The sequence below is a fragment of the Geospiza fortis genome, unplaced genomic scaffold, assembly GCF_000277835.1.
Source record: "Geospiza fortis unplaced genomic scaffold, GeoFor_1.0 scaffold145, whole genome shotgun sequence".
Classification (NCBI taxonomy): Eukaryota; Metazoa; Chordata; class Aves; order Passeriformes; family Thraupidae; genus Geospiza; species Geospiza fortis.
In genome coordinates, this window is record NW_005054362.1 from 3,639,654 (window position 1) to 3,662,554 (window position 22,901).

A 22,901-nucleotide genomic window follows, 5' to 3' on the forward strand; every position below is an offset into this window, starting at 1 on the left:
ACAGGCGATGGGGTACCGGGCACACAGGGACACCACCGACGTCATCGTCTCCCCAAAAGCCTCCTGGACCTGCTCTACCATCCCACCACACGTCAGCTCTTCAATCCTGTTGGAGGTTAGAGATTGGGAATTGAAGGCTTCAATTCACAGACTTCCAAATGTAGCTTTAAGACAGTAATAATCAGTGCATGTTAAGAATTACTCAGAGAGACCTGGAAGGCAAACTGCAAGTCACTCATTTTTCATAGGAAACGTGAACAAGAGAGTGTGGTAGTTACAGCTCAGTCATGATTAAATCTCACTACAAACAAAACACAAAACATTTATTACATTTAGATGACAGTATTAGCTGAATCTATCACTAATACCTAATTAACATCAATTTAGAATTAAATCAAGAGAGAGGGACACCCTCTATATACACCTGGGTTCAAAAGCATTTCTTAGAAGTTTCTGCCTTTTTACCCCACAAGAGTCAAAGTGTTTGTTGCAACCTTAGCTCTGCCAACTTGTGCCCTCAGAGCTACTCACTTCTGGCTTTCCCTTGTGCAAAGCAATTTTTTCCCTTCCACAGAAACCAAGCCACAGAATTCTGGAGAAATGCACCCACCTTGGCCCTCCCTGGAGCACCATGGTCACTGGGCCCACCAGGTGGGTGACGCCCCCGACGCGCACGGCGGCCGTCAGCAGCTCCCTCATGTGCACCAGGGCCTGTTTCCTGGTGTTGCCACGTCTCCAGCGGGTCTGGGCAGCCAGCAGGAAGCTGCTGCTGGACACCTGCGAGGTTTGGGAGGGGATTTTTGTTAGACACAAACAAGGCACCTCCTGTTTCTGAGGAAGCTGGAGTTTGAAATGAAATAACAACGTACGGCTTGGTCGGGGTTTGTCCCGATGAAGGCAAAGAGCTGTCCCAGGAGGACACTGTAGGTGGGTTTGTCCCTGCTGTCCTCGATGGCCAGGGACTGCAGCAGGGTGAAGGAGCTGCTCCTGTGGCTGGTGACGTGCCGGCGCCTGCGAGGGAACCGCAATGTTACACCTGGCAGCAGGGAGCTGACCCAATCACCACAAATGCTGCTGTGCAGCTGATCAAACTGATAAATTTGATCAAGCTGATCACTGCGACAGCACAGAGGTGTGAAGGGAAGGAATAAACCCTGCTGTACCTCTGGCTGGCCCGGGCAAACTCGATGTCCTCGTTGCCGATCATCTCCAGGTCGGACGGGGCGGACATGCTGCGCAGGAACACGGGCTGGCGCACGGCATGGGAGATCACCTTGGCCTCAGAGGCTGATTTACAGGCTGAAGTGTTATAAAATAGTAATGAAAAATGTCATTCCTGGTGCAGGAAATTATTTACAAACTAGCTTTAAAATCACTGGTGGATATCCCAGCGGAAGCTGAAAGACAGGGTAGCGAAAACCCAGTCTAAGCAAGAACGTGCAACTCGGACCTGAGAATTTTCCTGTTTTCAATCCTGTTGAGAGTTAAAGATTTGGAATTGAAGGCTTCAACTCACAAACTTCCACATGTAGCTTTAAAAAATAATAATCAGCACATGTTAAGAATTACTCAAGGGAAATTTGGAAGGAGAACTGCAAGTCACTCATGTTTTCATATGAAATATGTAAACAAGAGTGTGGAAGTTAAAGCTCAGACATTATTAAATCTCACTACAAACAAAATACAAATCCAGCTCAGAGGATTTTCCTGTTTTCAGGTACTGTTTCAAAACAGATTTCTTTTGATTTGGTTAAGCATTTTTCCTCAATAAATCAGGAGACTTCAGTTTAAATTCCACCTATTATTACTCAGCTTTTTATTTACCATCATCATGGCAATCAGAAAACAAAGACTTTATTTATTGAAAAGAATTAATTTAATTTAGGGGAAAAACAGTCTAGTTTAAAGCAAAAGAGGTAAAAATAAGAGGTAGAAAATGCTGGCAATGAGAGATATACCTGGAGTCTCTGCAGGGGTCCCAGATATGCTCCTTGTGATCCCAGACTGTGCTGCAATGGTCACATGCAACAACAGCTCTGCTCTGTTCATCAAGCTCTTCACCAAGGTTTTTGTCTTTGCTAAGGGATGAGAGGTCTTCTGGATCAGTGAATTCACCTCTTGGAAAAACTTCTCCCTGGCATTATGAAAGGGAAGTAAAAGAAGCCAAGTCAATGTTTGAATGCTTTCAGAAAGGAAGTGTTACTGAGGGAAAGGTCAGCTAAAGAGAACTTATGGCCTCAGTCTGTTCTGTACCAGCAAAGGAGAAAGCAGAAAAAATGGAAGAAATAAACAAGTGATTCCTCAGCAAACACAAGGAGTTGTAGGTATTAATATTAATATATTTAGCACAGAAGTTTCTAATAATTTCATCAGATTCTTTTGGAACTCCCTGGAATTCCCCTGAAGCTGCCTAAATGTTCACTAATACTGACCTTAATGCCAGGACCACGTTCTCAAGATCACTCCCATCAAAAGAAACTTCCTTCATTGAGCACAGAAGCTCCAGCTCCTTCATCTTGCTCTAAACAAAGGCAAGGAGGAGGATGAGCAGGTTTTGAGGAGAGTGAGGCACAAGCACCCAGAGCAGCCCCAGGGCTCACCTCATTGAAGTGATAATCATAAAAAAAGGGGACATTGTTCTCCAGCTTCCCGTGCATGGCATCATCTACCTCGTTCTGCCACTTCTGCTCCAGCTCAGCCACACTCTGATAAAGAGACAAAAATTGCACTTGTTGCACTTAAGGTGTAGAAGGGATTATAGAAGAAGAAATCTGAGTACATTTTGTATTTTTGTGGTACTAAAATACATCTTTACTCCTAAAACAAGCCTTCTGTTGTTTTAAATAATTTTCTTTTTACCTGCAGTTGTCTCTCCATGGCATTCAGCTTCTTAAAGGTTTCTCCCATAATCTTACAAAGTAAATCATATTCTTCAGCGTGTTCCTCCTGATATTGGAAATTTATCAGGGACTGGAGAGCATCAACCAAATTGAGATGTTTAATCACACATGAAACCACCATCTCCTCCATGACTTCTGGCTGGATCACTTCCCTAGGGTTCCAGGGAAAGCCAAACTCATTAATCAGGACTAAGAGACCAACTTGGACAATTCACATTCAGAAATCATCAGATGCTGCATTGACAAACAAGGTTCAAAACCCAGAGGGAAACAAGGACTCCTTACTTTATACTGGGTCTAAATTGAGGCCGAGCACGTCCAGAAATTTCCCTGAGCTTGATCATGATTCCTGGGGGCAGCCTAATCCTGGGCAGGTCAAAGTAGTGTCCAACAGGAGGCACGAGCACATCAGAGGGATATGTGAACTCCCTGTCCTCCTCTATGGTGAGAGGCAATGGAGAAGGGCTTGGAGTAAGGGCTGGAGATATCACCCCGTTGGCTTCCACCTGCCACTGGCACCTGCAAAAAGGAGGAAAAACCAATTTAAAGGATTTTTATTTCCCTCTCTATTCCATCCCTCATTGAGGAAGACACTTCAGTTGACACATTACAAAGATTAAATATTAATATTTGAAGTGAGGCTTGTACCAAGCATAACCCAACCCTCCTTTTACTCTAAAACCCCCCCACTATGTTTTGGAGAATATTCCCTCAGTTTTAGGCAACACAAGCCACAGGAAAAATGATCCAAACATAACTTTAAAGCATAAGACTTGAACACAAGAAGTCACTTCCCCTCAGAAAAAAACCACTCAGATTAAAATTGATTTTTTTTTTACCTTTGTAAAAGTTTAGATCTTAAGAGCTCTTGACAGGTTTCTTCATCTTTGGTAATTTCTGGCCCATTGTACAAAATTCTCAGCATGGAACAGGCCAGCACAGAGAGGCCCAGGGCCAGGTCAACCAGGAATGGCAAACCTCCTGACACATCCTCTGAGGATTCCTGCAGCAGAAACAGGGAGAAGTTCAAGCAATCCACCAGGAAGTGCTTTCCAATAGATTCGAGATAGGAGATTTTTATATATAACCTTCTAAATGTAAGATATAGCTCGATATCAATCTTAACTCTTAAACAAAAAATACTTAACAATTAACAGCAACTTATAAGAATAACACAAGACAAGAAGGGATTTAAACTTTATTTTCCTGAACCAAGAAGGAAGAGGTAAAGTTATTTTTGGTTCAGTCACCCCACTAGGGATTCAAGATTCCCTGTGCTTGATCCCAGAATCCCTCCCCTGTCTTCCTCATGGGCTGGAATCATTATTTCCTCAGGACTTCTCTGATTTTGAGGTTGTCACAAAGAAATGCTGGAGTGGCTTCAGGAGATAGATAAGACACATTTGATAACAACTATCTCCATGAACCCCTAAGTGCCAACCCATCCACAGGGATCTCTGCATCCCAAACTCAGCCTCCTTTCATTCCAACACCCCATTTGTCTCACTGCCCAAACCAGTCACTGCTGGTTTCCATCTCCAACTGCCAAGCTGGAAGCACATTTCCCTGGATCTGGAATGTGCTGTGGCAGGCAGGAGGCAGTGGAAGCTGAAGCTCTGCCCTGGGATTCCCCCCTGGATACCTGTGCTCGGACAGTGCAGGCAAAGCCCCACATGGCCTTGTCCGGGGTGTTGTGCTCGCGCCCGCTCCGCATCTCAAAGGAGAACGTGACTGTGTCTCCTTCCACCTTCAGGGGGAAGAAAGAAAATAGATTTCATGATTGAGGCAAACAAACAGGTTTTTCACACAAGTGGTGATGACTTTTAATGACAGTTATCTGGGGGTTGTTTTTATCTCAAATGAAATATTCAGATTTAATTTTTTTTTCTTTTTTGTAAAGGTGTCTTTTAGTGGAAAACTTAATTTTGCTGCTGGCTGACTACAGTAAAACAAAAAGAACCACCATAGCTGAAAAATCAAAAGCAGAAATTATCAGTGTGTTATTTAGCCTTGATTTTCACTGTTTGTCTGCAAGAAACCAGGCAATAATTAACAATTCTCTTCCTGAAGGAAGACAGACAAGCTCTTCAATTAGAAAAATGACAACAAATTAATCAAGGAGCTTGCTAAAAGAACAGCATCAAAACCTATGTGTGAAAAATAAACCAAATTCCCTTAATTGAGAACAATGGAGTTCTTGTCTGAAATTGCTTTCCAGTTTATTACCTTTTGATTTCTTTCTACAATGTGTTTTTGTTATGTAAAAAAAGCCCAGTTTTAGCGTGGGACAATGTAGCAGCACAAATATATATTAAACAAAAAATAAAATCACACTGCAGAGAGTCTGAGGGGACACACTGCCAAAGCATTGAAATGCTGAGGTTTCAAGAAGCTTGAGAGATTCTTCTTAGTTTTATTACCAAAAGCACCGATGAAATTTTACAAATCCAACCATTTCTGTTGGATTTATTTGTTACATTTGCTACTTGACATATTTGGGGGTTATTATCAAAAAAATTGACTTTAAGAGAATCTGCCTAGAACTTCTCCTAGGAGGGTGTACTTAGGAGAAGTACATTAGAGACTGCAGGACTCAAACATCTCCATCAGGAATTTCAGGAAGACACAAAACAAACTCCAAGGGAAGCATCACACGGAACACAGAGCCGAATTTAAAGTTCTCCCCCAAGGACACAACAGTTCACTGAGCAGGGATCTCATCATGGATAACTGTACACTTAAAAGCTTGGAATGCATAGCCATGAGGGTAAAATGGGCTGGGCACGGTTTCCAAAGGGAATTTTCTATGGGAAAGAGAAGGGGATGGGAATACTGTACCTTCACTAAGTCCTTGGGCCACCCCGTTCCTAAGACACTACGGCTGCCATATCCCAGTGTATTGCCTCCATACTCAGCAACCTTCCTACTGTTTGTGCTAGGACCAGCATAGATCACCAACTTCAAAACATAAAATACACTGTTAGACTGTAAGAGAAAAACAAGAAAACCTAATAATAATAATAATACTTAGCACTTCCACCGCGCTTTCGACTCTCGAAGCGCTCCATGCACGTGAACCGATCCTCGCAGGCTCGGTGAGGGCAGCAGGGTTAAGTATTATTATCCCCATTTTACAGATGGGGAAACTGAGGCACACAGGGACTGCAGGGGCTTGGTCCCTGCTCACACAGCAGGGTTGGGAGCAGAGCAGGAGCAATCCTGACTGCCAGCCCTGAGGCAGAGAACAAACTCCTTCCCTAGCAGTGAGGGGTTGATCCTGCTCCCAGCAAAGCCAAAGTTTTGTCAGTGACTTTGGTGGGATCAGGGTTTTTTGGGGGAGTTCAATATTAATGTCATCCATTACTAATTAAAGATATTCCCATTAGTTATTTAGGAGCATCAGGACTTGCTCTATGCCAAAGAATAAACAGCAGCACTCAGCAAGCAGTACAAGCAGCTAATACAAAGTGGATAAGTGCTATTGGTTGTTTTCTTAAAATTAAAATATTTGTTCCTATTAACCCAGGTAAGCAAGCTCTTTATCATCAGGGAAAAAGGAACCTCTCCAGCTCTGCCCAGTTTAAACCAACTGTGCTGATCAAAGGAGGCAGCTGGATTAAAATTTAGGAAATAAGGAAAACTAAACATGAGTAAAAATGAGAAAAGTCAAACTTGGACAGTCTAGCCAGCCTGAAATAATAATAATAAAAAAAAAAACCAGAACTGATAGAATTTCTGAGGGGAAAAACCAACCCAAACCACCCCAATCCCTGGAGCCTCCCACCCTTGTCCCATGGCAGAACTCCCACTTTTTTGGAGGGAATTCCCTCACTGCAGAGGTGCTGAGCTGGCCCTTGCTTACCTTGTCATAATCATACTGGGAGGAGCATCTGTTGTCAAATCTAAGATACAAACAGCGGGCTCCTGGGATGTGGACAGTCTCCTTAAATTTATAGTTATCCCTGACAGGATGCACTGTCTCCACAGTCTTGCCAGCAGCCCAGGGAGCAGGGATCTTCAAACCAGTCAGGAATCCTGGCTCTTCCTTCTCTTCCAGCATCCTGAAATTAGAGTGAGAAATTGGGCCTAAAATACAGCACAGAGATTTCTGTCATTCAATAAATTACTTAAAAATCACCTCTCAGTATTGACACACAGAGACAAGGAACTGACTCCTGGTTTTAGGCATGACTGTATTGAGGGAATTCATGTATTATATATATTACCATCATCATTCATACATTACATATACTCTTATTCACAAAAAAAATCCCATTATCACAAATTCTTTAGTATTGCAAATTCTCCAATGCTGCAAATAAGCATTTTTATTTGATTTTAGCTGTTTGTTTCTGTTCCTAAGCAAGAGCTGGAAAACTCTGAGCTGAGACACAGCATTTAAATGCAGGAGTTAAAAATGTTATTTCTCTGTAAATTAAACCATTTAATAGCTTTGCAATGGTTTTAATTCTGTATCTCATGCTGCCAGAGCAATTTACATTTTCTCCTGATGGTTCTCCCTAGCCTAATTTATTGTGAGAGAAACATTTAGATTTAATTTCTAATGCTTGAGATGAGGAAAAAAAAGAGAACAAACCATACTCTGTGTAAACAACCTGAAGTTATTAATAGTTTAATTCTATATACAGAACAAAATTTGGAACTAACTGCCTTTTGCAAAAGCTTATATAAAACAGAGAGCCTTAGAAATCATTCCAGCACACCTTTAGAAATTAATTCAAACTAAAAACTGCTGCTTTATCCCACAGCAATGGTCAAATAGACATTATAGCTCAGTTTATCCCATGAAAAGACCCAAATGTAAAGAAAATCACCTCTCATCAGGTAACTGCTTCCCTTTCTGCTCTGGAGCACAACTGGGGGAACTGTTCAGTTCTGAGAAAACTGGAGACTGGGTTTTAAGCAGCAGTGCAGTCTGTGGCCCAAAATACACAGTGTTAGGGACATGCAAACTGTAAAGCATTTTAAGAGCTCATTATTGAAATTATTAACAGTTATCGTTATTGACAATAAATCATGACTGAGTAGCTGCTGGAGCAGTCAAATTGAACATTCAGCATCAGCAGCTTTGGCAGCTGTTGAGGAACTCTGAACTCTGGTGTGGATGAGTGTCTGGAGGAAGCTGAGCAGATTTTGGAGGCTGCAGGCCCCAGGTTGGTCCTGGGCAGCCCAGGGTGGCACAGAGCCCTACCTGGCTGGTGTAAAGGACCAGCTGCACCAGCTGAGGCATCAGGGCATCAGCCATGGTCAGGGTCTGCAGGTTTGGGTGCATCAGGGATGTCAGCAGCACAGGCAGCAGGTGGCCAAGCATGGTGGCCTTTGTGATCTGCTCCAGGCCTTTTAACCTGGAAGGAGAGCCAAAGTTACAGAGGAACAACTCTTTTCATAGAGCAGCACTTCTGCTTTTAGTCACTTCTGTTTCATCTTGTAACAGCAACTCAAAAATTCAGCAGAGAATGTTTGTATTATATTAACAAAATCCCCAAAACAATCTTGAAACCACTACAATTTCTCCCAAGTGCCAGTGACCTTGAATTGCTGACAATTTTTACTGAACAATCTGAGAGCAGAGACAGTAAATCAACAGTTTAATAATTACTCAGAGAAGGATAAGCTCCCCTGGGCACAGGATGAAAGTCCCCATCAAACACAAATGCACCAGTGTGGATATCAGCTCCCAGCACATGGAGCTCAAAGGACTTGAAAAGGATCTGCAGCTACAAAAATATATTTGAACATGAACTCATATGAAAATATCACCCAGGAATTGTGTGTTGTCAATAAACACAACTAATCTTGCAGGCACAGAGAAGCAGAAAGTGAAACCTGGAACACAGCTGGGACAGGGAGCTGTTTGTTTGAGGAGAGAAAAGTTCACAGCTTTTGTTTCCACCCCATTCCCAAGGTGGATTTTTAAGAGGAGGGAAGACAGGGAAGGGCAGGTGATGGAATATGTGGGATATAAAACAACACCCAGGGACTGTCATGGATAAATATCTAATCCAGCTACTAGGGATGTAATAATCAGAAATATAAAAATAAACAGATTGTTCTAGCTTACAGGAGTATTCCCAGCTAATTACAGTTTATTTCCAGGTATCCTACTCATAAATACCATTATAACTGACTAAAACCTTCTCAATTTGAGGGTCCTACAGAAATATCAGCCTACAGATGATCAGGACTGACACAGAGAGTGATTCTAAATTCTCCACCAGCTGAGTGCTAAACAATTGCTACAGTAAGAAACAGTTCCTGTGCATTCAAAGCTCAAATCTGAAGTGATAAAGAATAATTAGTGCTAACTGTGCTTGCACAATAAATCACAAAGAGCAGCAGTTCCCTGTTTCCAAATGAGGATCCTCCCACTTGTCTTACCTTTGCTCCCTGTCAGAAATGTCACTGTTAATTAGTGCTGTAGTGACTTGTTGCAGCATTTCTAAGACTTCATCACATCCTGTGAGAATTTGTGTGGCAAGAGACAAAATGCTGGTCTTGAGTTCCTAAGTAAAAAAAAAGAGTTACAGGATACTTAAATTCTTAGAGAATCCCCCCAAAAAAGGACAACAGAACAAAAAGATGGATTTCCAAATGAAAAGAATGATAATGTGACCTGGCAGGCCTGCAGCAGGAGATTCATCCAAGACTTAAATTTGATTAATGTTAAGCCCCAAAGTGCTGGGAGAAACTAGGTGCATGTTTTACAGGATGCACATCCAGTTTCTAGAGGGAAGGAAGCCCCAAGTCCAGCACAGGAGAGAGCTGAGAGCCAGCCAAGGTACAGGACTGGTGACACAATGTCCTAGCAGGGATGAGGAGCACTGCAGAGAGAGAAACTGAACAATGAACACGGCGTGAATAGTGAGACAAGAAAAATACTCCAATATTTATCATTTACTCAATGAGCCTGAACAAATCACTTCCAACTGCAGCAGTTCACAAACACACACAGCCTCAAAGAGCAGCAGAGAAAACTGGCTTAGCAAGATACCAGAATTTGAGAAATCAATTCCATTAGGGAAGTATTATTATTATTATTATTATTATTATTATTATTATTATTATTAGACAACCTGCACTCCAGGGCAAACCTGGGAGTTGGATGAAGCAGTGTGAAATGTAGCATTTTAATAAACTTCTACCAACCAAAGCCTGTCCTCTAACAGCTTCCTTGCCACAAACTTTAGTCTCTCTATTTCAGACCACTGATGGAGGTGGCTCTACACAAGCTTTGTTTGCTTAAACTGCAAAAAAGCAGAAGCCAGGAAAGGCAAATAATACCTTTTTCTATTTATTTAATAATATTTTTTTCAAGGACCACCTGAGCAATTTGGAGAGGAAAAAGCACCTGGGGTAACATGTCCAGGAAAGGAAATTCCCATGCCAGGAATCCTTCCAGCACATACTAATTAAAATCAACTTAAAATCTCATTATAGATTTATTTAGGAAGGGAAGTGTCTGCTCTCACTGATAATGGGGAATGCAAGCTGGAATCCTGAACACAGAATAACTGCAGATTTTACTCTGGACTGTTTTTTGCCCTGTTCTCCAGCTATTTAACTCTATCAAAAGGAAAAGAACCACCAGCAAACAGCAAATGCACTGCAGGAACAAGGTGTCACAGGCACACTGACTGGAAAGAGCCATACTAGAATAAAACTTGGTGTTTACCTGTACCTTCAATGTCTCTCCCTGCAAGGAGCTGTCACTGTCATCATTGTCATCAGGTTTAATCAAAATAGTGTTACTGAGGAGGTGGTTCTGCACAGCCATCAGGTACCGCAAGCACGAGGACGCAGCCTTGAACACAAATAAGTAAAACTTTGCATTATCCAAACCCTTCATCAACCCTGAGCCAGGCAAACCTTAGACTTGGAAGTTGGAGAGAGGGAAAAAAAAGGTTGAGGAAGAAGAAAAGAAAGAACAAAGAAATAATTTTATATATTTAAGAAAAGAAACCGGTTGCAAAATGCTGAATTTTGTGAAATAACTCACAAAAATATAAAGAGGCAGCATAACTTTGTTCAGGTTTGGAACATTACAACAATATTCAGGAACTCTAAGAATTAATGAATTCTGAAAAGATTGTGCCACCAGAGAGATAAATGTAATTCTCACTCCTGAAGGTGATGGTTCCATGCCACTCCTCCTTCCCCACAGGCCAGGACATCCTGTCCCCTCCCAGGGTTTTAATGGAAGCTCAACCTGCCTGTCCCTAGGGAGCTGGTCCTGCTTAAAACACCTGCCCATAGTTTTACCATCAAATGTCAGCTTTAACTCATTCCTCTCTGTCACTGGTGGTTCTTTCAGCCTGTATGAACCACAACACACAAGTGCATGTTTGATTCTTTAAGCTGTGTTGAATATTGAGATCCACAAACTTTGCTTAAAGTGAACAGCAACCAGAAAATAAATCCATGTATAAACCCATCCCAGCATTACTGAATAACTTCCTTTGCTGTGAGAAATTATTCCTCTCTTCCCTGAACAGCACAAACAAAAGACAATTCCTGTCCTGGATTTGTTAAGACACAACTATAAAGTTTCACCTCCTTGTACGCAGTGAAGAGGATGGATTTAAGGAAGAAAAGAAGCCAAAGGCAGAGATACTTTGATCCAAACACATTTTACTTACAGGCACAGTTGAAAGAAGCCTTTGAAAGTCATCTTTAGATACAGTTTGGCACTTGGTGATTAAGACACAAGATTCTCGGACAACAATCTTGAGGATGTAGTGCAAGAGCTCATCGTTGAGTCTTCAGGAGAGGCAAGAAAGGTGGAAAACGTAAATCATTAATTATTGTGCATTTTGTACAGCTCAGCTCACTCTGCAAGCTGGATCCCAGATATGGGAAACCTAAACAAGGATCAAACTTTAAATTCAGACACAAAAAACCCCAAGGCTGAAATGTTTAACAGGTACAACAGATTTCCAGGGGTTTGCTGCACTGTGCTGACTGAAATCTGTGATTTCTTAGGGCTCCTAGAAAAGACTCCTCCCAACTTGAACAGGTACTTGAGACTGGCACTTTTACTGCTGGAAAGCCACCTATGATATGCAGAGAAATGCTATAAAATCATCTTCATGAAATTATCATTCAAATTTACCAAGAACATGGCAAAGAACAAGGAATTCCAAACCCAGTCTGGGTACAGAAGCATCCAAAGTTTGCCCTAAAACATCAAATCTCTCCCTCACCCTAATGAAATCTTCCCTCCACAGACACAAGCAACATTCAGGTCCCACTGCAGGAGCACACCAAGCAATTCCAGAAGTTCCTGCAAGTTCACCTCAAATTACCCTATAAACAGAGGCTTTTTACCTATAGTGATCATCATCTTCACTTCCAAATCTGTTGTTCTGCAGCTGCTCAGCTAAATTGGTCAGGATAACATCCCGGAGCTGGGAGAGGCCACTGTTCCTCTCTCCTGAAAGGGAAATAAACTTTAGCAAAGCAGCATTTTACAGAAGAGATTTTATTTCCCCAATAGCTCATTTAACACAGACTAGAGCTCAGGAATGGCTGCATTCCCAGGGTGAGCAGAGCTGCTGTCCCAGACTGGGAGCACTTTCCCTGCCCACGGCACTGGGAAAATTGGAAATTCCCAGCTCTGAGCTCCAACATGTTCCTGTGAAATAACAAATTACTGAGCATCAGCTGCTTCAAGGCCAGATTCCCATTTCCTGGTGAACTCAAGGACATTATTCCCCCTTCCCTGAGGTCTAACATCACCTCTGATTACTGGCTACTTGCAAATATTCCTTTTCTCCACCTGACCTACCCTAGGCCATGCAGCCTTTTGGAGCATTCCATAATTTCCTACAAAAGTATGGATTTAAAGCAGAGTAGTGCTCAATATCCCACTGATCTCCCTCTAAGCTTGAGATGTACTTTGATTTTTTGTTCTCAGAAAAACCTCACTCTCACCTGGCAATAAGACATTCTCACCTTCAGTTAAGACCAATTTCAATAAATTATTGATTTCTGCTTCTCCAGGATACAGGATATTTAAACCAGAGCTAAGGAAAAAATAAAACCATGCATTACTTGATGGATTTAGAAGTTAACAAAACCATTTCACTGGACATGTGACAAATGGCACCACACACTCAGCACCTGATGGAACATTTACAATGTCTGTGTAAAGGTTTAGAAGAGCATCCTCCACATTTTAACATCAATATCAGGACATAAGCAGTTGTTTTCTCCAAAAATCTCTTGTAATCAATTATATTTTATTGTTTAGGTCCCGAAGTTTCTCCAAGAGCTATTTGCTTCCCTCTGGAAAATGCCCCATTCATCATTTGCACACAGGGCAGCACAAGCAGTTTGTTAAGAAACAGAGATGTCAGGAAAAATGATGATGGCTCAGAGAAAACCCCCAAAAACTCTGGTGATGGGGTAAGAGCTGAGGCTTCTCTGTGCTAAGAACAGTGGAAAATACAAACATAATAATCAAGGAATCACTACTGCTACACTTTTGTACTTTTTGGAGACTGGCTCTATAGAAGTCTTAGTTTAAGCTCCACAGAAGATTCTGGAAGGAGCATTTCAGGAACACCCCAGCTCTGCAGAAACATTCCAGGTAGAGACTTTTTCCCTCTAACTTGTGATGAACTCTGTCCCTTCTGTGTGAATTCCCCCACTGAGATCACAATCACTTCAAAGGAGCACTTCATGCCTGTCTGAAGTGCTGAAATCATTATGCAACTTTGCCATTTCCTTTCCTTTTTCTTTTTCAGTAACAGAAAAGAAAACTGAGATGTTTTTCAGCTTCACACTGTGAGCAGAGATTACTGCAGCTTCCTTCCCTCTGGCTCATGCTGATCCACTCTGATAGAAACCTCAGGAAAAGTTATCACACATTGCCAGCTCCCTTTGAGGGCTCCAGTGGCACCAGAATCCCCCAAGGAGGACACAGGAGGAAGGAAACATCACCCAGTGCTCAACCTGGAGCTGTTTATCAAGGCACAGGAACACACAGATATTACAAGGTAGAGACACTTTTCCCTGTCAGAAAGCACAGCCCTGAAAATGCCAGGTAATCCTCCTGAGCCAAACTATTCTTCACTCAAGAGTTGCACAGAGCCTCAGAAATTTGGAATGTTGTGATTCACACCAAGAAAATGCAGGTTGATCTTCAAAAGATTTTGTTCTCCACCTCTGGAGCATTTCCCACTGGAAAATGCAGGTTCTGTTTGTCCTTGGCACGCTGGAGCCAGCATTCCTTGGCCCTGAGGTTTCCATTATCTCCTTTTCAGGAGATACAACCACACTTCTTTTTTTCCCCTGGGCCTTCAGTCTCAGAGTACTGCTCAAGTATCATTAACCCCTCCAGCATCATTAATTCTGCTCCTCCTGATGTTCCTTTAGTTCAGGAGAACTCCAGTGTTACCAGTGAGGTAAGACCTGCCAACACCAGCTGTGCCTTTCCCTGAACACCACAGCAACCAAATAAGGAACTCATTCAAAGAAACTCTGCTTGAATTTAGCAATTATTAAAAAAAATCCTTAAGAAAGCAAGTAAAAAAGAAACAAATTAAAAGAAAGTAATTACTACTTGTTATTTCATCAAGACCAACACATTGTATCTCTTCTCCCACTGAAACAAACCATAATAATTCTATCATATTATGTCTTAAAATCCATCACACTACATTTCCTCATATTAATGTAAAATTAAACTGAATACAATGTGAATGTTCATCTGTCACCACATTTCAAAGAAACTAAATTCTAAGTTAAGTTGATATTCACCTAATAGCCAGACAAACTTCCTTCTGGATTTCAGAGCAGATCTGATCCCTTGGGGCCATCAGTAACTGCCACAGTAACAGCCCAGACCTTCTGACAATGTCTCTGTTCCTTTCAGTTTGGGGGCTGAAGAAAAATTTAAAAACCACCTAGGAAAAAATAAGGACAAAAATATTCATATTAAAAATATACACGTTACTTACATTAACTTATTTTCTGCAGTCAGTTTTTCAAACTATTTGTGTGGGTCTAGAAATCTGGGAGTCAGAATCTGATTTTGAATCAAAAAATGGAGGGGGGAAAATACAAAGAAAGAAGGATATAACCTCTCTGTATTTTATTTTAATCTGTAAAGACAGAGATTATATTTAAATTAGGGCTCTTAAATGAATATATAAAATACTGCAAAGCCACTGCTAAATCAACTTCCATTAAATGGATTCCAATGGAAGGGAAAAAAAATTAAATAAAATGAATTAAAAATGAAACCAGTGGTTGCCTGTACTCCAAACCAACTTCTTCATTTTTCTATGTGAGTTTTGAAGCCCATTTCAGGTTCTGTACCTGGAAGACAACGAGGATGCAGCGGATGATGCAGGTGTCTCCATTGACCATGGCCTTTTCCATAATGTCACAGATGCTGCTCAGGTGATGGGCTTCAATGGGATGCTGCTTGCCCAAAAAATTGCTGATGGGGAGGTTGTTGCTGGCTGCCAGGAGGTTGAGTTGGTGGATGCACATGGCACCAACATGGTGCAGTAACTGGTTTATCACCTCATTTGTGGTTGTTGCATCCCCTGCAAGGACAGGAGAGCTCAAATGCTGTCTATAGACACAGACTAGATTATCAGCCTCTGCTTCTAAAATGCAATAAATCAACTTCAGGGCATAAAAGGATTACCCAAATCACCTTTTTATTGTGCTGAAGGCAGCAAGAATCTGGAATCTTCCCCGCACGTCACTTTGTACTTTTCCCTCTCTTAAATGAAAGCTAAACCATGACCAATATTTACAACTCTTTTCAGGAATTAACTCAGCTGTTAACAGCAAGGCAGTTTCTGTCTGTTTATTCTCTACCACTCCTGTTTCACTTCTCCTTTGTACAAAGTGCTGACTCCTGGGTTCCCCTCACCTTTGGGCTCTGCGATGACGTGACTCACTCCCAGCCTCTGGCACACACAGTGGAATGCCTGGTTCCCAGGATTGCACCACTGATCAATATAATCATTGGAGCACGTCCAGATCATGTTATTCATCGTATCATAACAAGCACCTGAGAGAAGGAAAATATTTCACACATCAATTTAGCAGAAAACCAGACTGAAGAATCTTTATAGGCATCATAAATCCAAACTATTTGCTTTGAAAGTTTATTTTACCCCACCCCACTGCAGAGATATTGACTACAATTTCAATCCCAGATGGATCATTTAGGATCTGAAGGACTGCTACATTCCTTACCAAGCCCTGGCACCAGAGCCCCCCGTCCGAGCGAGCTGCCCGCAGCATCGATGAGATCTGCCCTGCTGGTGAACTGCCCATCCGAGATGTTGAACACCAGGCTGGAGGCAAGAACTACACAGAAACACAGCTCCAATCAATTCCTGAGAAGTTTATTGCATTCCAGACAGCCAAGGACTCCCAGTCTGCCACCAATAGCCCTGACTTACTTTTTAAGGAGGACAAAGCGCTGGTGCCCCCGAAGAGTGAGCGCGTGGCCGAGCTGCCCGAGCCCCCCGGGGGTGGCACCAGCATCACCAGGTAGGTGCCACACGTGTAGATTGGGGTCTTCCTCAGCATCTTCAGGGGCAGCCCACAGCTCGTGTTGGCAGCTGCAACGTGCACCAGAGAAAGGTCACAAACTGCACTTCTGCAGGACAAGGCAGAGCTCTGCTCGAGGCTTCAAAGGAATCCATATTTAGAAGGTTTGTGGAGAAGCTTCTACAGAATTCCAGAATGGTTTGGATCAAGATCATCCCATGCCAACCTCGTGGACAGGGACAACCCCACCATGGGAGCAGGTTGCTCAGAGCTCCATGAACCTGGCCTTGAGCATTTCCAGGGATGGGGCATCCATGACTTCTCTGTAGCCTCCCAACCTCACACATTCAATCCCCACAAGGCTACAGAGTTTCATGGGTTATTCAACTAAAGAAAACAACTTTAAAATAAAAGAAATAAAAAATTAGGTATAAGCAAAACTATTAAGAATTGTGTGGTGATAATTACATTGAAAGCACTTGGAGACAAAGGGTCTCCTCACATCCAGAGATCACTTGAGATTCACTATGCATTTACTATTTTAAGTTCTCCTGCTCCTCATGAAACGTAGACAGCCCAAATGATCTCCTTCCTGCAACAGCTGATCAACACTTTTTGAGTGCTGACTCAAGAATTAGCCAAGAATAGCCACTTACTCTCCTTTTTCTGTAGCACTTGAGTTGTTAAATGGCAAAACACAACCTTTAAAATAGCTCTCTGAGCTAACTCCTTGCCAAATTCCCTGGAAGCAGAGCCATTTCATGTATAATTTATTTTTATGGAAATACTTTCAATTGTTTCAAATTGAAAAAAGAAAACTCAAGTACTTTTGAAGGAAGAAGTGAAATAATTCAAGATAAACTGGATAAAATCTTCAGACAAATCTAACAAAGCTCCAGATCATCCTGAAAGCCATCAGTGCAAGTCAGTCAAGATTCCCTCATTAACTTGGGCTGTTTCCATAAGAGAATACCCAAACATTGTGCAAATGACCTCGAAAAAGTGCAAAATCTACTAAGATTTGTAATATTCCAGTGACTGGTGAAGCAATAATTCCATTTTCTAACCTGCAGGCCATTTTTACACACCAATTAGAAGCCCAGCTGAGCTGCAAAGCAGAGAAACGCAACTACCAGATTCCCCAAACTAATGCAATAATGGAATTGGAAAATTCTTCCAATTTTCCATCTCTAAACTTCCTATTTCCCATCCCTAAAGTTTCCTCACACAATCCTAATTCAGCAAAGGAACTGATCATTCCAGCATTAAGCAAATACTGCGCAGATCTTCCAACTATGTATTTGGGGGAAAAAGACAAAAATCAGTTGTTTTTTTTTTTTAACCTGTTCTAAGAGGTCAGTAATAAGCAGGATGGATGCTGTGTGAGTTAAGAAATGAAAAGTGAAGTGTTTCTGACCTGCCTGGTCCTCCTTGAGGGTGTTGGAGATGGTGGAACCTGTGAGAGCAGCCAGGGTGGCCGAGGGGGAGGCGCGGTACCGGGACAGGCGGCTCAGCAGCATCTCATTGATGCTCTTGGCAGATTCCCCCTCTTTCCTCATCAGGATAATTCTTTCCTGTAGAGGATTTGCTATACAAATGCCATTATCTACCTGGTAAAATGGGAGGAAAAAAGTACTTTAGATGTTGGGATCCATAAGCAAGAGATCACCTGAATAATATCAGGCAGGAATACAAAGTGAAACTCTGCTGACAGAAGTTCTTGCAAAAACAAAGTTCTGAAAGCAAGACAGGAGTATTTTTTTTGTTTGCGACTTCATGGTTCAATAGAATAATTTAACACAAGATATCTAACATCTTTGAGATATTTAATAGGATATCTTCTATTTATGCTTGTTCTTAAAGACAGAACTGCTTGTCGTAAGCTTGAGTTTATTTAGGAAACTCTGCTTAAAAATATATAATCCTCTTGTATTTTCTCAGTGGTGTTTCACTTGCAAATCATTTGGCTCAATCATTTTTCCAAGCAAAAAGTGTGAGCAATGATTTCCTCAGACCATGACGTTCAGGGGATGTTTTACTGCAGAATGCATCTCTTAATGAAGATGTGATTTAGAGCGTTAGGGATTTTCCATGAGTTGTACTACTACAGCCTCCCAATTCCAGCTCCACCATCCCACTCCATCCTCCTCTGCTGAGCAGAAATATAGACATAAAAACCACATTTTATGCTACAAGAGAATTCATATTGCTAAATATAATAATCCTCTGGAGATGGAATTGGACAGTTCACCTTCTGTTCTGTTCAGTTATTTCACATAAATCCATTCAGATCACGCCCATAAATATCCAAACCTAGTAAGTCAATTAAAAAATGCTGCTATTTAATTAATCTGGTTATGCTACCAATATCAGGCATAGAAAACACATGATTTGCTTACTATAATTTCAAAAATATCCATAAAGACAGAGTGGCCTTTGGGGGTTTTTTCGTTGAGGCTTGCAGGAGACCAAATCCAGTAGAAAAAGGTGCCATCTGAAGAAAGATGCACGGTGGTCATAGTGCTGCCAACTGGGAAGTGATTTACTGGCATTGGGATTATCTGACATACCTATGAGACAGAAAGCATCTTAACAGGTCAGATTTTGCAGTTTGGCCTTACAAGTATGAACAGTATGAAAAATAAATAGAGATCAAATGCAGTTAGTGCAGAAGAGGCTTAATATTGGACTTAGAAGTAGCATTACATTGATTTATTACCAACAGCTATTCTGTGATATTTGCCAAATATCTAAACCAGCTCACAGATCTCAAATTTAACCCATCTAAAAATAAAAGGATCATCTCCTCTCTAATGATGGAGAACAAACCCACAGTACCACAAGGAAAATACACATCCTATTGAGTCACCTAGTTTCTGCAACTTCTCTTAAACATTGCTTGAAACTTGAGAAGAAAAGGGGAATCTAAACATTCTCAGGATCAGGAAATACACTGGACATTTAAATGTGTGTATCCATCCTTAAAACCACAGCAGGAAAAACCCCAAAGTAAACAAACTACCCTAGTTTCACAAAGAAGAGCTGTTCAGAAAGAGCATATTCTTGATTTAAATCAAAGTCAATTTTGCTGTTGTTTGACTGCTTTAAGAAGTGACCACACTGGACTCATGGAATATCCTGAGTGGGAAGGGACCCACAGGGATCATTATCAAACTCTGGCCCTGCACAGAGACCCCAACAATCCCACCCTGGGCATCCTTGGGAGCATTGTCCAAATGCTCCTGGAGTTCTGGCAGCCTTGGCCATTCTCTGGGGAGCCTGGGCAGTGCCCAGCACCTTCTGGAGGAAGAACCTTCCCCTGATACCCGACCTAACCCTGTTCTGACACAGCTCCAGCTGTTCCCTGGGTCCTGTCCCTGCTCACAGAGTGCAGAGATTGGAGCTGCCCCTCCTGAGGAAGCTGTGGGTTGGTCACCCCTCAGTCTCCTCCAGGCTGAACAAGCTCTACTAGTACCCCATAATACAGAACAGTGTAATTATAGATAAATACATATATTTATATATAAGACACACTGAAACAGTAACATCTCTACCATAACTTCCACATTCACCACAGAGTCGCTTCAAGGCGGGGTTAGAAAAACGCAGTTTCACAAAACAAGAACCAATTAAAGGTAAAATGGGTGTGATTCATTCAGCCTGCTTTGTTCCTGTCCCCTTTACCTGCAGGGTATGTTGATCCACGAGCTGGAACAGGTAGTGAGGTTTGCTATCAAAGGACACGGGCCGATGGAGGAGTTTGCCGTTGCCAAAAGCCACCCAGCCCGTCTCCAGCTCCTCGTTCCGGCAGTACACAAACCCCCTGGAAAAAACCCACCAGGATGTTCAAACTCCATCAAGCCTGCCCTGCTTCTTTGGGTTTTATTTCAAATAACAACCACAATGCAACCACAGCGCTGAACTTTGACTGAACTTATTCAAGTCAGCAATTTTTGTTGTGAAAGGCTTTAAGCGTAAAAAGCCTCGTGGTTTTCAAGCAATTGAAGAAGTAAGGAGGTACAGTGAGTCACAGCTGCACTAATTACTTAATGAATGACATAATTAGCAAACAAACACTCACAAACTCAGCTATAAATAAGAAGTCACAGATCTGGTCTGTAGTATATCCCTCTCAGCAGAGAATCAACCAACACACTAGACATTAAAATTGAATTTAAAATTCTGCTGCTGTGGAGGTTGAACTAACGGCCTCTACAGGCCCCTTCCAACCTCAATTTGTTCTTTAATTTTAGACAAAACACACTTGTGACAATGTTCACAGGGGTCTGAGGATGAGGGAAGAGATGAGGATCTGACTCCATGTTTCAGAAGGCTTGATTTATTATTTTATGATATATATTATATTAAAACTATACTAAAAGAATGGAAGAAAGGATTTCATCAGAAGGCTGGCTAAGAATGGAAAAAGAAGGAATGAATAACAAAGGCTCTGTCCGAGCCAGCTGACTGTGATTGGGTATTAATTAGAAACAACCACATGAGACCAATCACAGATCTACCTGTTGCATTCCACAGCAGCAGATAACCATTGTTTACATTTTGTTCCTGAGGCCTCTCAGCTTCTCAGGAGGAAATATCCTAAGGAAAGGATTTTTCAGAAAATATCATGGCTACACACACTCAATAAGAATTTCAGATGAGAAACCCAACACGTTAAAATAGCATTTAATGAAAACTCACAATATCATGGAATCACAGACTGGTTTGGGCTGGGAGGGACCTTAGAGAACATCTCCTTCCAAGCTCCACATCCTCCCAACATCTAGGAGAGGTTTCCCAAATCAGGAACCTTTGGGTTTCAGCAGCTCTGCAGAAAAGCCAGCACTGCAGTGTCCCTTACCTCAGGGTTCCATGCAGGCCTGACCCCAGTTTGCTGATTCCCCTGCCCACGGAGTTGGTGGTGTACAGGTAGAGCCCATCAGCTGCAAGGCACCGGCCCAGGTCTGCATCTGCAGCAGGAGCAAGGACAGCAGAGAGCAGCTCTGTAACTCTGCAGCTGCAACATTCCAGCTGGGAATTCTCCCTGGGGGCTACACCCCATGGAAACCAGCACATGCTCATGGCAGGTCACTACCAACCCTTTTTTTAATACTATATTTATTATTTGGTGCTCTAAGAGCTGCTGTAACACAATCACAGCCCAGCAGACCCAGTGGTTTTTTCACATCTTTAAGCCTCAGAGGTGCCCAGATGGTCTCACTCAGTGTGAGAGGGAAGAAGAATCTAATATTGAGCCTTGATCTCTTTTGTGCCAAACCCTGTGATTTGACAAATCCTAAAGCTGCTCAGATCCTTTCACTTCTGAACACTTCAATTAAGACAAAATGTATTTGAAACATAGAGCAGTAATTATTAATAATCAAGATGGGACATGAGTCCAGTCAATCTATTGAAGTTCACAGGATCTGGACACTCAGCTCAGGAAGGAAAAGTCCACTCACTCTCTTGCCTAAACACCTAAAAAGAGACGTCTCCAACAAATCTGCAGGTAAAATAACAACTCAGATTTTTAAACTCCTATGGATTGCATTAAATGCAATCAAAGCTTGAACTAATATTTCTAAAACCATGTGAACTCTTATTTATTACAAAAATAGTAAGCAAACAAAGCAGTAAAAACTAAGAATGAATTCAGGAAAAAGAAATACAAAAGAAAGCATTAAAAAAAGAACTTCAAACTCAACCGGGTAGAAACAAAAGCAGAGTAGGGAAGAGGGGAAAACAAAACAATGAACTTGTACTTCTAAAAATAAACCTGCTGTGCCACTGATAGCTGGCTATTGAACACAGGGATACTGCACAGGGCAGTGATTATGCTCTAACGAGGGGATAATATCCAAACTCTGTCTGAACCCTCTGAAAAATTCCCACTGGAGTCAGGAAGGGTCACTGGATCAACTGCTTTGGACTGCTTCCCACAGCCTGACAGATGAAACCAGCAGCTGCTCTCCAGCAGCATTTTTGAGCCCCAACTCTAAAAAGTTTTACATTCATCTTTAAACAATTATCAGCACTTAAAGCATCCTGTCCTCCTCAGCTGATGGTGACAGGGATGAAATAATTCACCTTTATTCTCACTGCTGGCACCAGTGTTGGCATCAGGAGCAGGTAACATGTCCTCAAAGCCCCAGGACACGATGTGCTTCCCTCCAAGCAGGCAGGAGGGGGATCCAGGGCCTCCCTCCAAAAGCAACAACCTTTAAGCAGAAAATAAAATAAAATTTTATAAGGAATAGCAGTAGGAAAAATGAGCGAAATTAAAAGTTAAGGCCATGATGTATTTAAAGTAATTATTCTGTCAGAGTTCATAAGTCATTTAAAGGAATCATCAATATTTAATGAAAAAATAAAAACAAAACACCCAAAATCTAATCAATGCTTTTAGGTTTGATTTTCTAATGCCTTCTGCACATGACTAAATCTTCCCTAAAGCTTTCAATA

General features: G+C 41.8%; 1 protein-coding gene across 1 annotated transcript in view; it reads right to left on the bottom strand.

The window, feature by feature from the left end:
- HECTD4 (HECT domain E3 ubiquitin protein ligase 4) overlaps nt 1–22,901 on the bottom strand; it is a 66,102-nt gene that overhangs the window by 30,254 nt on the left and 12,947 nt on the right. The window contains exons 4-33 of the mRNA XM_031059446.1: nt 22,527–22,657; nt 21,301–21,409; nt 20,124–20,262; nt 18,839–19,009; nt 17,857–18,049; nt 16,349–16,510; nt 16,140–16,253; nt 15,811–15,951; nt 15,243–15,475; nt 14,682–14,827; nt 12,873–12,943; nt 12,246–12,351; nt 11,558–11,678; nt 10,600–10,722; nt 9,300–9,424; nt 8,113–8,266; nt 7,736–7,836; nt 6,763–6,961; nt 5,739–5,858; nt 4,543–4,647; nt 3,740–3,903; nt 3,186–3,419; nt 2,860–3,052; nt 2,601–2,705; nt 2,433–2,521; nt 1,959–2,134; nt 1,164–1,299; nt 870–1,011; nt 611–777; nt 1–106 (exon numbers count right to left, since the gene is read on the bottom strand). The exon at nt 1–106 is cut by the window's left edge and continues 26 nt beyond it. Of these exons, the coding sequence (XP_030915306.1) occupies nt 1–106; nt 611–777; nt 870–1,011; nt 1,164–1,299; nt 1,959–2,134; nt 2,433–2,521; nt 2,601–2,705; nt 2,860–3,052; nt 3,186–3,419; nt 3,740–3,903; nt 4,543–4,647; nt 5,739–5,858; nt 6,763–6,961; nt 7,736–7,836; nt 8,113–8,266; nt 9,300–9,424; nt 10,600–10,722; nt 11,558–11,678; nt 12,246–12,351; nt 12,873–12,943; nt 14,682–14,827; nt 15,243–15,475; nt 15,811–15,951; nt 16,140–16,253; nt 16,349–16,510; nt 17,857–18,049; nt 18,839–19,009; nt 20,124–20,262; nt 21,301–21,409; nt 22,527–22,657 (4,276 nt within the window). The remainder of the gene's footprint in view (nt 107–610; nt 778–869; nt 1,012–1,163; nt 1,300–1,958; nt 2,135–2,432; nt 2,522–2,600; nt 2,706–2,859; nt 3,053–3,185; nt 3,420–3,739; nt 3,904–4,542; nt 4,648–5,738; nt 5,859–6,762; nt 6,962–7,735; nt 7,837–8,112; nt 8,267–9,299; nt 9,425–10,599; nt 10,723–11,557; nt 11,679–12,245; nt 12,352–12,872; nt 12,944–14,681; nt 14,828–15,242; nt 15,476–15,810; nt 15,952–16,139; nt 16,254–16,348; nt 16,511–17,856; nt 18,050–18,838; nt 19,010–20,123; nt 20,263–21,300; nt 21,410–22,526; nt 22,658–22,901) is intronic.